This window comes from Pinus tabuliformis, chromosome 7, assembly GCF_031772625.1.
Source record: "Pinus tabuliformis cultivar Carrire ecotype Pingquan chromosome 7, CPIR1, whole genome shotgun sequence".
In the NCBI taxonomy this organism is placed as follows: Eukaryota; Viridiplantae; Streptophyta; class Pinopsida; order Pinales; family Pinaceae; genus Pinus; species Pinus tabuliformis.
This window is the reverse complement of record NC_142293.1, coordinates 1,118,433,360-1,118,449,097: the sequence shown is the minus strand read 5'-3', so window position 1 is coordinate 1,118,449,097 and position 15,738 is coordinate 1,118,433,360. Positions and strand designations below refer to the sequence as shown.

Here is a 15,738-nt window from a genome sequence, read left to right as displayed (position 1 = left end):
GGTTTGTCATGTCATTGCTTCCTTCTTGGAATGTGGCCTTCTTGTCACATATCAGGTTCTCTTGTCATCTGATTATTCCTTATCATCTTGTCTATGATTTGGACTACTCTTCACATGGATGCTTCTTTGTACTTGCTTGTTCCCATTCTTTGATCTCGTAGTCCTTCATGACTTCATCCTGATATTGCTTCAACATTAAATGGTGCTTTTGCTGGATGACTTCTTCATCATGACATCTTCGTAGAGTAGAATCAATTATTTGCACCTTTCATATCTCCAAGGCCTTCATAGGTGTCAAGGGTCCTTTGATCTTTTCCTTTCTTAGTCAGATTTGTCCTGCCTTCTTTCAGGAGATGTCTTTAATGGATCTTTGTCAGATAGTGATTCTTTGTGATCATGGTGTTCTTAACATGCTTGATCTCTTTCTTCACTTTCTTCTTCTTGGATAGATTGGTCAACCACTTTCTGCTCCTTGTGAGAGCACTTCTTGATTGCTTGCTTCTAGGACTAGTCAGCGATTCTTCTTTACTTGCTTCTTAGTTAGCAGTCTTATACTCCTTATGTCAGTGTTTTCTTTTGTTGACCTTCGTTGTTTGACCTTCATTGTATTGTAGTACATGCCTTCGAGCATGTCATTAGTGAAAGAGATTCTTTCCTACTTGATCATGTTATAGAACTATCCCCATGACTCAATAATATACAAATTGTAACATGACTAAACTTTGATGCATACATACCTCATCTTGATTCTCCTTTGATCATCTTAGCTTCATTTGGTTGTCCTTGGTGTGGCCCTTCTTGCTTCATCTTAGCTTGCCTGCATATCATCCTTTTCTTGAATCCCATGAATGGGATTCCCAATGAGACATCTGCTTTTGTTTATGAATCTTCTTTTGAAGATTCCATCATAGGATCTTGAAGACCCTTACCTTGCAAATGTTTCTTTCCTTTTGATGATGGAGGTCTTCTAAGATTCTTAATCATGATCAATTTTCTTTCATTGTGGATGAGGTCCTATTCTAGGTATGCTCCTTCTACATGAATATCTTGAGCTATATCTACCATGCTCCTATATTCTAGAAGATATTTCTAACCATGCATTTAGTTATATATATAGATGCTCCTTCTACATGAGTATTTCGAACTCTATGTACACCATGCTTCTAGATTCTAGAAGATGTTTCTAGTCATGCAATTTTATTCTATTCCTACATGCTCCTATACTACTCAAAACTTTGAAAGAAGACTTTAAGTAAAGAAGTAGACTTAGTCATAGTAGAGATCCGAAGGATCTTCCTTCTTTTGCTTCTTGTCTTCTTCTTTCATTTCTTGAGTCACGTGAGCTTCTTCCCTTTTCCCTCTGTTGTTGTTATCCTTCTTTAGTTTAGGACAATTCCTCTTGTAGTGTCCATATTCTTGGCATCCATAGCATATCTTTGTTGTTTGTTCTTCGTGGACCAAATTTGCCAATTTTTCCCTTTCTCTTGGCCATGGTAGCAAATGCTTGCTCCTTTGGTCCCACATCCTCTTTGAGTCTTGTTTCCTCTATCTTGCATAGAGACCACATTTCACTTAGTGGGGTGGCTTCCTTCTTGGCATATATGCTTGATGTGAAGTTGCCCCAATCCTCAAGTAGAGCATTGAGTACTACAGTTGTCATTTCTCTGTCAGACATGACTTCCCCTAGCTCTTGAAGTTGATCCCTCATCTCAGAGATCTTCATGAAGTAGGGATTTATTCCTTCCTTTGATATCTTCATCTTGTACAATTCATTTCGTAGAGATATCACTTCTCTAGTTGTGCTTACCGAAAATAGATCTACTAGTTTATCATAGATTTCTTTTGATGTTTCAAGTTTGGAGACATAAGGAATGGGAGAGTCTTTGATGGATTCTATTAGAATCCTTTGAGCTCTTGTCTCATCCTTATTGTACTTAGCTAAGGCTTGAGTTTGTTCCTTAGCAGGAATAGTGATATTCCCTTTGATGTGTTCTAGAAGTTCATTCTCCTTGAGAAGTAAATCAATCATCTTCTTCCATGCAAGAAAGTTATTGGTACCTACCAATTTGTTGCTTTCCTTGCAAAAAGACATTCATGTATATTCAGAAAGGAACATATACCTACTAGATAGATTTTAAGATGTCGTAGACTTGCTTTCTCCTTGAAGACTTGATGCCTTGCCTTCCTTAGATCTTGATGTTCTTCAAGTTGCTATCTCCAAGTGCACTTGCTTGATGATGAGATTTGCTTGATGACTTGTAGCTTGATGTAGGTCGTTCTTTGATTTGTTTTTCTTGTAGGTGCATTTTTGTAAGGCTCTTTTTCTTGCTTTGTAGTCTTCCTTGATGAAAGATAGATGGTAGACCTTCTTATCCTTGATGTGATAGAGACTTTTTTACTAGATGCTTCAACTTTTGTAGATGTCATTCCTTGATGAGTGTTCTTGAGATGCCCTTTCCTTGATGTGTTCACCTTAGCTCTGATACCATGTTGAAGAATCAAGGGAAATTAGGTGTAGTGTGATTCTTCTTGACTTGATAACAATTTGTGGAGTCTTTTTACTTTTCTTGTTAGCTTAATCTTCTTCTTCTTATTAATGCATGTATGTATACTTCATCAAACTGCTACCAAAAACATAAGAAGAAAAACACAAGATGTTGGCTCTCTACCAGGGCCAAAACCCCTCTTCTCTTGAGAGAAAAACCCTTTAGTAAGTTTCTCTTATTGAAGCTTCTTATTGTTCAATGCCAAACCCTAGACCTTGACTAGAATGTCCTCCAAGCACAAGTCAAGTCCTTCCTCCTTTCTGCACTTTGTTCTCCGGCACTTCCTTCTTGCGGCACTTCGTTTTCCGGCACTTTGTCCTGCTCCCAACTGTTGTTAGATCTTGTTGCACTTGCTCTAGAAAAGATACCTTTGATGAGACCCTTTCCTTATGATGATCCCTTCCTTTTCTTCACCATCCAATGAACTTGTATGACTGTAATGGGAGCGTTGTTATGACAGCAGAGACAGCCTCCTTCTCCTCGCACATGTGACTGTAATAGGCTTTAGAACAACCCTATTACCTTCGCTTTTATTCCTTGCTACTTCGCTTGAGTGGGAGGCCCTTTAGGCCTATGTCTCTAGCCCAAATGATGAGATATGTTTGGCTATGAGTCTCAGTTGTTATGACCGCAGGCAGCCTTCCTCTTCCTCGTATGTGTGATTGTATTTGCCCTAGAAACCAGCCCCCAACCTTCGCTTATGCTTCTCCTTACTTCGCTACACTAGAGGCTCCTTGACTTTGTCCTTTTTCGTTCTTTTCTTCGCTCCTAAGTTGAAAAGTGCATTGATTAATTATTTAATTAATGTTGACTTTAGGCTAATGTTTATCTAAAGATAAATATTAAATTATTAAAGTGACTTCGATCTAATCTCTCCCATTGATTTAAGAAGGTCAGGATTTAATCTTAGTCGTCTATCACTTTGGATATTAGGGCTTTGGCCCATTGAGAAACTACAAGCAAAACTAATGGGAGAGGATGAAGACACATTACATTGTTATTGTTGAGAGCAATGTGGAAAAAGTCGAATTCGGGATTAAATCGGCAAGGGTCCAGAAGTTGAAAAAGTCATTAAAGTCCGAAGTTTTTTGAAAAAGTCGGCAAAATTTAAAAAAAAATACAAAAATATTCATTTTTTAAAAAATGCTGACTTTTTCAATAAAATCCCGACTTTTTCAATAAAATCCCGATTTTTTCAAAAAAAATAAAAAATCGTTAAAGAAACTACCTCATTCACGATTTTTTGGAAAAAGTCCCGATTTAATCCCTACTTTTTCAACTAGGAAAAAATCGGCAAAAAATCAGCCGATTTAATCTGCCAGCCAAAAAAATCACATTTTGGGGATTTAATCCCAATTTTTCCCCGACTTTTTCCACACTGGTTGAGAGAGTGATTTTCTCAAAGAAAGAAAGACTTCAGGACTAAGGAGAGGGAAAAGGATTGCAGCAAGGATATTTCGGGAGCAATTTTCAGGGGGGCCATTTCTAGGAGAGAAAGGTTGAATTTGCTAAAGAGGAGGGTTGAGTTTTGAAGGAGAGCTGAAATTTCCAAGGCCAATTTTCTCAAATGCACAGGGGCCATAGAGGTGAGAAGAAGGGGCCAAATTCGCTGGTGAGAGAGGCCAAATTCTCCAGGGAAAAAATCTCCTAGGAGTTCTAGTCTGCCAAATTTCCAGAGAGTCCAATTTTCAAGTTCCAGCAACTGTAATTTTTGTGTGTATTCTCTCTGGGTCTAGGCCTAATTTTCATGAGTAATATAAAGTGAAGGAAAATTGTTTTGGGAAGTATTTTATGTTGTTGTGTGTTTGATTTCCCTATTTTATTTTTGCTTCAAATTTAATTTCTAAATTTTAAGATACCAGTGAATTTATTTTCCAACAATTTTCAGATTTTATTGAGTAAATAATTTATAGGTATATAATAATTGTGGAGGTATAAATAAATCAAATCTGGTATTGGAGATTTAACATAAGCTGAGCCTTGTGCAAAGACAAACTAGTATATACTCTTAGGGATTCCCCGTTTGTGCTGGAATAGAGCTGACCTAAAGTCAGTTGAGATCTACCAGGAGACATTGGGTAGCTCCCTTTAGTGCTCCCTAGGGTCTTTAAGACTTTCATCTCTGAAGTAAGAGTTTGGGTGGTAGCACTTCTATTGTTCAATGGTTGCACATTATTGTGGCTAATTGGTAATAGTTGAATTAGTGCACATTTGGAAGGGCTTCTTCTTTAATTTCTGCATATTAAAGAGTTCACTTGGTTGCTTAAGGCATGCTTGTAACAGCATAACTACACCTCTCTCCACACTCTTCAAACCCTCTTACTTGTTAACCTTGACTCCATCACACATTGGATTGGCACTCATCTTCGTAATCCACCATTCATTCATTTCTAAAGTTCATTTTACATTCTTTTAGAGAAATTGTTGATGTTTTGGATAACATCAAGAGTATTCTCATGTGTGGAGCAAGTGGTTTAAGTGATGGGGCTTTGCACCCATGGTATTTTGATAACCCATCATATAGATCCATGGTATTTTGATGACTCATGGTATTCTAAAAACCCATGGTATTGCACCCTTTGGAAAAGTACAAGTACAAGATTGAGTGATTCATTCTTATGGTGGTCTGCAAGAGAGCATCTTTTGGAGGAGAAGGCCAAGTAGGCCTCCGGCCTGTGGAGGGCCGAGAGGGCCTGTTGACAGCAAGAGGGCCGAGAGGGCCTATTGGCAGCCAAAGGGACGAGAGGGCTTGTTGGCAGCCAAGAGAGCCAAGAGGGACTGTTGGCAGCCAATAGGGCCTATTGGCAGCCAAGAGGGCCTATTGACAGCAAAGAGTGTCAAGAGGGCCTGTTGACAGCAAAGAGGGTTGAGAGGGCCAGTTGTTGGCAAGAGCACAGAGATGTGCGGAGGCATGAGACATTGAGAGAGAGATTCTCTCAAAGGAAGCAAGAGATCTACACGAGTAATATTGCAGGTTTATTGTGAGTGAGATAGTTGTGTTGGGTCCTAGGAAAGAGCATGGAGCAGCAAAGGAGATCCAGATCAACCAGATCAAGGACGGAGCTAGGGTTTGATCCACTGGATCAGATACAGGGTAATTCTTATATATGTAATTTCCTTGTGGGTCATTATCCTAATAAGGGAGCTTGAGTAGGCTCTGAGAAGAATTAAATGAAGAAGTGTTGATTGGGCAAAACTTGTGTGTAATATGTTATTGTGCAAGATCTAATTGCTAGTTTTAAAGTTTCCATTGTGTAAAGGTTAGGCACATCAAATGTGTTTCAATTCATTAGTTAATTTGAGACTGTTACAGGATATGGTGTATGTGAGTGCACTGAGTCTAGTGCCCAAACTCTAACAGAAACCCCCCTTGTGTCAGAGGATAGCCAACGTAAAGTGAGAGAAATAGTAGTGGTGGTGACAATCGGCAACCTTCCTGAGTTCCCTTAGAGTTGCACTTGTGTTTCAAGGCTTAATCACTTGAGTGCAGCTTTGGGAGCTAACACACCATCTTATTTTATTATGGAGATGAGTTATGTCTTTGGTAGTTGCACCCCTAACCCTCATATATTAACACTAATGACTAACAACTATAAAAATAAACATTCTCCTACCAAAAATAAGACAGATAATTCATTATATGGCATAGATAAGGACACCACAATCATCTCACCTGGATAACTGGATAACGTGGTACATTGAAATCTTACATTAAGGACCTCACTTGGATAATGTGATCCAATAAAAACTTAAATTACCCTTAAGTTCTCAAATCTGGATCACGTGATGTCAGAAATACAAAACTTAATATCATTAACCATGATTTGCACTTCATTTAGACAATCAAATAATGATATAGATAAGATATATATGTTATTAGCCTGTTGCACTCTATGATTATTTGAATTTATTGGTTTACAGTTTATTAAAGTTTTCGAAGGTAATTCAGTGAACCGCTTACAAATGTCCCTATCACGATAGAACTTTTGGAGAAATGAAATGATTTTTCCTCGGACATTAATATAGCGTCTTTGCTTTGCAATGCCAGAAGCCAGCCACTACCAAGTGAACTCAAACCTCAAAATTGTTTTCCTAATTTCTAAAGATACTGAATGAAAAACATCTTTCAGAATACAGTATGTTTAAAAATTTGTGAAGATATCCCCGGATAAGCATTGCTTCAATGCACTAATGAAAGATATTACTAGGTTATAACGATTTAGACTGCTGTAAAAGAAAGGCGCTCTAAATTGTTTCAAGCTGAAATAATTAAGGTTATTTATTTCCTTTTGCAGTATAATAAGCAAGTACTACTGCTGGTAGCAATTCCATTCCATAGTATGCTTCTATACATGACAATGCCCATCAAAGAGGAACCTAAGCATCTATCACAGAGTAAGTTCGTGCTTAGCATGGTGTTTTTTACTATAACAATTCAATGAGTTAGTAGGTTGTATCATGTCTATTCAATTAGCAACCCAAGTTAAAGCACTGCTCTTGCAATGCCGCAAAGAGCTCTAAATGGATTGCATAATATTTGACAAAAATCTAGTGATAAATTCTTATTTCCTACGTAACAATAAACATTAGAACCCTGAAAAGTGGAAGACTGTTCATAAAATACAAAACCTAATTTCAGAAAGAGGACATGTTACCACATATGTAGTAGAACCTAATTTTACTCTCAAATCCCCAAGCCAGGCGCAGCCAATCTTGCTGGTGGTGATCTATCAGATAGACTGAATATGACAATGACGCAATCACCTGCATGATAGAAATCAAATAGTTCCAATGCGAAATATTTCAGTTTATTTATTATCAACTTAAAATTTCAAATTAATACATACCAAAACCTTTCACATGATCAGCACACGTAGTAAGACTACTTTTTAATCTTAAATGATGACATATCATCATGCTTTATTTGTGATTTCAATATGAAAAATAAAAACTATAATACTATTTACCATCACATGGGACACTACTCGACTCCAGGCACTGTTTGATTCTTGGACTGTTTCATGAATTGATGACACCAAGACATTGTTTCACTGCCTTAACCATTTCTTCCACAATTTCATATTGATGATGATGATGATTGCTACCATCAACTCAGACTAACTTTGGTCTATCTGACCTTTAATAAAAATGCTAAGGAATTAATTGGTTTGCTTTAACATTTTGTATATTTAATTGAAGAGATTGGATCCTAATTCTCCATAGTTTTCATGAGTTAATAGCTTATGAAGATTATTGTGTTACAAATATTTTGAAAATGACATCTAATTTGGGTATGTGTAGGAGATCTAGGAGAAGGTGTTTTTCATCCTCTCCCTTCTAAATATCACAAGACAAATTATTTCATCCCACAACATTTTAGAATTTTTCCAATGCCATGTTTCACTATGGAGCTTGTGAGTGTTCATTATTATTTTAGCAATGTTAATCTTCTTTATTAAACTAGCTATAATATAAAGATACTTTATCTTCTAGATTGGTGTTAAGGACCTCTTTATAGTACCTAAGGCTTCTCTTGTCCTCTATTTCTTCATTGCACCACGATTCCTTCCTAAATTAGATGTGATCTTATTTTTAATGGCATAATACCATAATATTCTATAGCATGACATCCTCTTCTATTCTCCAATGGTTTAGCCAAGAATTAGCATCTTTATGCCATCACCTATTACACTATGAAGCTTCTTGTCCTTCATGTTAGTCATCTTGTGCTTATAAATTCTATTCTCCAATGGTTTAGCCAAGAATTAGCATCTTTATGCCATCACCTATTACACTATGAAGCTTCTTGTCCTTCATGTTAGTCATCTTGTGCTTATAAATTAGGTACCTAGTCATAGCCATTGTCTCAACAGGTGAAAGGGATTGGATAAGATATGCTTCTCCTAATTTTAAGAATACAAAATATAAAATGCTTCTAGATTTGCTCAATTTTCCTCCAAGATTTTCTAGTGATATTACAGCCCCAAACATCACACCATATAAGATAATAGGAGTAACGAGGATATCAAAATGGAATTTAATTTTTTCACAAAAGCAGAAAATCATTGATTTATGGCGGTTCTCAAGACTAAAATAGGTTTTCTGCCCATAGGGCGTAGAATAGACAGTGATGGGGAGTATTGTTGAGTCACTCCATGATGTGAAGGTCACCGGTTCGAAACTCTGTGGGCAAAAATCCAACCATGTTAAGGGTTGGTGTGGCCCAGGCCGAGTGCGAACCCCAAGTGATTTTGACGTCTTAGATCCCCCTAGGTCGTGGTTTCTCAAGCCAAAGGTTAAGCCTATAGTCATCTCTGGAGGACGTAGACAACTTGACAAACAAACAAAAACAAAAAAAAGACTTTCCATACTCCATTTATCTTTTTCTCAATGCTACATACTAGTTAAGTTTGGGATTAAGGTTAATTTTAAGATACTTGTATGAGTTTACTATTAGCTTTTGGGGTTACTCCAAAAATGCTTTCACCTAGCTAGTACAGAACTAGGTCTCCTAGTCCCTTGGTGATGCTTCACAGAAATATGGATGGCTCAGTTTGGGCGGATGTTTGATCTTGGATAGAGTGCTAGCATAGCACACTTACCTAGGAGGTTGTTATCCTATGTGGCGTGATGACTAACCCATTGGGGGCACATAATGAAGGAGTTAGTTGCTTCAATAGGATAGGTAGCTACCTAGAAAGAGGAGCGCTAAGCACTTGGGAGGAGGGCACTTAGGCCTAAAATCATGCGAACATGTGACAAAAACTTTGAAGGTTCGATACTTGACTTGAGGATGCTTAGGCAAAGGGTCATACATCATATAGGTTGGCTATGGAGTTGAACACATATGTTGGGAAGAAGCATTAGAGCAAGTAGCTTCCTTGGCAGACATGTTGAGGAGCATTGGGCACAAGAGAACATGTGGCACATAGCTAGAGGAAGACCACCATGCATGAGGACACTTGGAGAATAAACCAAGTAAACAGGAGTGTTGGGCTAACAACTTTTTTAACAATTCACCATCTTGGACAAGGGGCATTAGGGTTGTGTAAAACCCTAGTGTGATACGACTGTAAAACCCTAGTGTGACCCTAGTGTGTAAAACCCCTGTGTGACCCTAGGGTAAAACCGTAACATGATCTTCAAGTGACACTTGTAATCCTTGTATTGTAAAGCACTCCATGTGGGGTTGCCTTGTCAACTTGGGTATAGGGCTACTTGTGTTAAACTAGTGTATGTTTTATGTTATCCTCCCTCACCTATTCTAAATAAAGGAAGGAGAGAACCTCTATCATCACTCACTACTAATGTATTATTTATCCTATCTTTGTAATTGTCTTGGACACTCTTGTAGCAAGCAACACCTAGGGTTACTAATGTGAACCCTATAGGAGACATGATGATAAATGCTAGCGATAGTGATAAGTTTAAGTCTTAGCACTTGTGTGACGCAAAAGAAGAAGATCTAGAGATTGTGTGATGTAAATAGTAAAGCAAGAACATGGAGCGCTAAAGGTGAAGAGGACTCTTGGAGCCGTTGGAAAAGTAACTAGGTTTGATCTTCATTTTTGTCTTTGTACTTGTATCAATTTGTAATTTATGTAAAAGAAGAAAAAGAAATTTATATTATTATTTCTTTAGTCAAGCATATTTTTCATGCTTCTAGGTTTTGTTGAAGTCAAAGAACTAAATTTGAGTCAAATTCCATTTGGACTCTTTGTAAGAAAAAGAAATTTTTTTGTTAAAGAGTCAAAAATTCCTCCATAAGACCAAGTCAGCCCTCCAGATGGTCAAGTCAGCCGTTGAACAGATGTGACCCTTCATAGTGACGAACAACTATATTTTGGTAACTGTTCTCATTCATTTTGGCAAGAATTTTTCGTGGATCTTCTGTGACACTCTGCAGTACAAAAGGCGAGTTTTCTGTGATATAAGATGTGAGTTTCCCAAAGCTGAAGACCTAAAGAGAATGCAAGTTTTTTTATATTAGAAGTCCCGAAAATATGTGAATTCTTAAGCAGATATGCAAGCTACTAGAACTGTTTCGGTGATAACATGCTAGTTAATGTAGGACTGTAATGTGAGCTAATAAAGGACCTTAATGACTGTGATCTGCAAGTTGAAGAAGGACTACAAAGTCAGTAAAATATAAGCCACAAAAGGACGAAGACAAGGCATCTTGTGAAAGATTGACTATCTTATTGAAGATGAATCATGACAGAGGATGGAGGGTTGACTTGGGGATATTATGGAGGTAGTTGTCTTGATCTTGGTCTTGATATCTCATTTGATCTAATTCTATAAGAAGAGGATTGTTCGGGTTTTCCCCAATTGTGGGGTTTTTCCCTGGCGTGGAGCTTATATCTTGTGTTTATTGTCTCTTGTGATCTTCATGTTTATATTTTGGTAATTTCTTGATGAAATAAAAGTCACACAAAAATTTAATAAAGAAGCCAACAAAGTTCACAAGTAATTATCAAGGAAAATCAACCTTTACCTTGATTTTCCAACATGGTATCAGAGCTAAGGTCGGTAAAGGAGGTGTGAAGATCACTTCTGTTGGCAAATTTTAGACTTAGGATCCCATTAGAAAAATTAATTATTTCAATACAACTATCTTTGAGTGGAATTTCCCAAAACGATTTGTGGGTATTGGAGAATGCATGTGTCTAAGCCTCCCTGCAAATTTTGAGACTTAGAGCACATCTGATGCTACCAAAAATCAACACTCCCTCTTAGTGAGGAATGTGCTCTAGCAATGCAACCTGTTGAAGCATCACTCTGTTTTGTAACATCTCCTTCTGCACTGCTGATGTCTGACATCCTGACCACCAACTACTGCGCAAATGTTGCATCTGTACTACTGTTGACCCTACCACTGTCAACACTGCATTCGTACTGCAACTCCCTCTCAATTCTGCATCCGTGTTGTTGTTGGCGCTGCTACTGCCAATTGCATCTGCACTGCAACCTTCTCCAATTGATGTTGTTATTGCATCAGCAACGAAAAAGCATCCCAAAATACTGAACTAGTGTTCAGTATGATGTATCTCGTTGCTAGAGTCTCATTGTTGCTTGTCTCTACGCTAACCCTCTGAAGCCTTTACGCTGCTGTTGACCTCTACTCTGTGCCATCTGCACTGCTGCTAGCTCTGCTCTACGCTGCTCACTCTCTAGCACTACTAGCCTCTGCAACTGTCACTCTGGCACTCCTCTGCACCAACGGACATTGGTCCATCCTGCTACTTCTCATTTGGGCTCCTATACCAAGGAATTGATTCGAGAGGTGGGCTCCTCAAGGATCCTGCCCATTTGTAGCTCTTTTGAACTACAGCTCTAAATCAGCCCACCTCCCTCCTGGAGGTATCTCGGCTGTCATGGCAAACTCATCCTCCTCAATCTTCATGGCTGCAACTTTCGGATCATGCTTCTCATCTTTGTCCTTCTTTCTGAGAGGACACTGTGTTGCGTAGTGACCGAGTTCACCACACTTGAAGCATTTGATCTTCGAAACATCTTTCTTCTTCTTTCGTTGCTCTTGTTACCCCTTGGATGCGAGGGTTGCATTCTCTTCCTCCTCCTTGGGCTTCGACCCACTGTTGCTGCTTCCGTCAAGTTTACACTTGACCAAGTCCCTCCTCAACTCCTCTTGCTTAAGAGCTGCCCACATCTCATCCCAGTTTGGCAAAGTCGCCCTGCCCAGGATGCTCTGGATAAAGACTTGTCACTCCTCAGATACTGAATTAGGGCTAGTCTTACCATCTCGGAACCTTGAGGTGTTGACCCCACAACTGTCAATTCATCTCGGGTCTCCTGAAGCTTTGCAAGGAACGGATCAATGTGTTCCCCCTTCTACATCTACATAGATCTCATCTTCTGCTCCAAGTACATCTTTCGTTGCTCGGAATATCCTTGATACAGCATCGACAATGCATCCCACATCTCCTTGGCAGTATTTTTGCCAATGATGTGATAGACTATATGATCCTTCACTCTGTCGAGGATCATTCTTTTTGTCTTTATCCTTTCTCCCTTGTACTTCTTGAGCGGATCTAGATCCGTGGGCTCAACTACCATGTTGTATACGTAGACTTTGAGAAAATGTTCATCCATAAGGCATAACATCCTTGCCTTCTAGATCACATAGTGGATGCCCCATCCAACCTATCCTAATCTCTCAATCCACTAGCTTCCAACCTATACTAATCTCTCAGTCCACTGGCTTCCAACCTATCCTAATCTCTCAGTCCACTGGCTGCCATCTCTGCCAATCGAAAAAGTCGAATAGCCTCCTCTCTCTCTGTGCAGCACTAGACTGGCCTACGCACTCCCTTCTGGAGCTTGTAGATCTACCCCTCTCCACTGTTGCTCAACTAGTGAAAATTTGAACTCCTAGGTTGGAAGTCCTCTGAGGAAAAACTCCCTAAACTGTGTCTCTCTCTTCCCTCTGACATCTTTCTTCCCAGCAACTGCCTATGGAAAATTGCGTCCCACTAGAGAACCCCTCTTCGTTGAAGCTTCTGCTGCGCTACTCCCTTTATCGCTGATAGATTTCGATCCGGAAATCTTACCTCTCTGTTGACTCACTCAGAGAAAGATTTACCACGAAAATCTAGCCCTCCTGGCCTGAACTACGCACACCCTCTTGGAATTCGAATTGTTGCCTCTCCAGGAATTTCGAATTCCCTTCTTCCTTCAGTGTCAAGTCTTCCGGCTCTGCTCTTCTTGCTTCACCTGCAGTGTCGATACCATGTGAAAATTCCAAAACCTGGAATCCCTACTACAATAAATTGATGTTACTTCTCCTACTTGTTAATTCATTCAAGTTATTTACAGTGTTCTACTGTGAATATTGAAGTAAATACAACTGCAGCCTTCACTTAACTAAATTATATACGGAAACAATAAACTGAATAGGAAAGAGATACAACACATCTACACAGTTATTTTTGGACAAATGTCCTCAAAAAAAACCAATGCGGGAAAACCGGTGCAGCAGTTGAGGGTTTATTATTAAGCAATAGTAATTTCTGAGTACAATTTGTTGGATGCCCAACTCACTATCTGATACAGAGAAACACTGGACAAAACAAGTAGTGAGATTCTCTCACCCTGTCACTGGAGGAATCTAACCCTGATCTCGCTAGAAAGAGGCTCTGCGTCAGCCTCTACGCAGAACTGTGTCAACCCTACGCAGTCTTTGCGTCACCTCTGCTAGGGACTTTGTTGCTTTTCCTTCTGATCCTCTACTGCCAAGAAACTTCAAATTTCCAGCCTCCCAGTCTCACACCCTGGCTCTTGGCTTCTGAAACTCGATTTCCTTAGCAAGAAATTCGATCTCCCTCTAGGCCCTGTGCTGCCATTACGTCAGCACTGCGTGGGCCAACGTCAACCTCTCTCTTGATGTTGTTCTGTCCTCTTTGCCTTGTACTCTCTAGCCCAGGAAAAGACTCATCACCAGATACTATCCCTGCCCCTCTCTGCAAAAGATCACTATCGAAAATCTCTCCAGCAGTTGCTCTACTTTTGAAAATCAAACTTCTGATCTCTCATTTGTGTGTGTTCTCCACGTGCCCATCAAGCTTCTTATATCTTTCTATTGGACAACCAACGGCCCAAATTAACTTATAATCAATGGCTTAGATCATTTTGGCTTGATCCTCGTCTTCTTCTAGAAGTTACACCCATAGTTTAGATTAATACCCATTAATTATTTAAATTTCCCAAGTTTAGACTTAGGGTCCCATTAAAAATAATTAATTATTTTAATACAACTATCCTCGGGTGGAATTTCCCAAAACTATTTATGGGTATTGGAGAATGCATGTGTCTAAGCCTCCCTGCAAATTTTGAGACTTAGAGCACATCCGATGCTACCAGAAATCAACACTCCCTCTTAGCGAGGAATGTGCTCTAGCAATGCAACCTGCTGAAGCATCACTCTGTTTTGTAACATCTCCTTTTGCGCTGCTGATGTCTGACATCCTGACCACCAACTAATGTGCATGCTGCATCTGTACTACTGTTGACCCTACCACTGTAAACGTTGCATCCGTACTGCAACTCCCTCTCAATTTTGCATCTATGCTGTTGCTGGCACTGTCACTGCCAACTGCATCTGCATTGCAACCTTCCCCAACTGTTGTTGGTATTGCATCAGCAACGGAAAATCATCCCAAATTACTGAACTAATGTTCAGTATGATGTATCTCGTTGCTGGAGTTTGATTGTTGCTAGTCTCTACGCTGACCCTATGAAGCCTTTGCGCTGCTGCTGACCTTTGCTTTGTGCCATCTGCATTGCTACTATCTCTGCGCTGCGCTGCTCACATAGCTACCTCTTCCACGTCATATTTCTTTCAGGATCTTCCATCCATTCCCATCAGTACTAGTTGTAGGGGGCATCTACAACTTTCTTCCGGTGGCTTTGTTTTAACCCAGCGAGATGTTATTCAAAAATCAAAATGAACATCAAATCATAGTTACCTTTTATGATGGACTTTCATCATGACATATGTTGCTTGCAACATCAACATCCTGCACATTCATAAACACATCTCCAAGACTTTCAATGTCAAGGGTCTACTTCCTTTACAGACTTTATCAGTCTTCATACCTTCTCCATGGAGATGTCCTTAGCCAATTCCTTTTAGTCATCGGATGTTGATCACTTATCTTATCTTATGTGACCATAGTTGCATTTCTCACGAATCCTTTCTTCACATATTGCTCCCTAGGAACTTCTATACATAGTTCCTTCATCTTTGTCAACCACCTCATATTCCATATGAGGACATATTATGTTGATTTCATCTTGTCAATATGTGAACTAGTTCAAGGTATATGCCTTCCTGCATCTTTCCAAAGGAAGAGATCCTTATTCTTTAATCATGCTCATAAGATAGAGCATTCATACATACTATCTGCAACTATATGATGACATGACTTAATCTATCAAATATTTACATACCTTTTTTTCTCCCTTTACATACCTTTGACACCATACCATCATCCTTCTAAACAATGGATCCCATACAAGGTGGAATGATCAGCATGACACTTGCTTCTTCCAAGTAGAGGTGAACCTTGTAATGAAGATTCCAACGAAGGATCTTAATTATCCTCATCCTGCAAACGCTCCTTTCTAATGATGATGATGTATGATAAATTATTTTTATCGTCTATTATGCTAG

General features: G+C 39.1%; 1 protein-coding gene across 1 annotated transcript in view; it reads right to left on the bottom strand.

The window, feature by feature from the left end:
• LOC149251447 (RING/FYVE/PHD zinc finger superfamily protein) overlaps positions 1 to 15,738 on the bottom strand; it is a 173,248-nt gene that overhangs the window by 85,917 nt on the left and 71,593 nt on the right. The window contains exon 5 of the mRNA XM_089459445.1: positions 7,202 to 7,310. Within this exon, the coding sequence (XP_089315571.1) occupies positions 7,202 to 7,310 (109 nt within the window). The remainder of the gene's footprint in view (positions 1 to 7,201; positions 7,311 to 15,738) is intronic.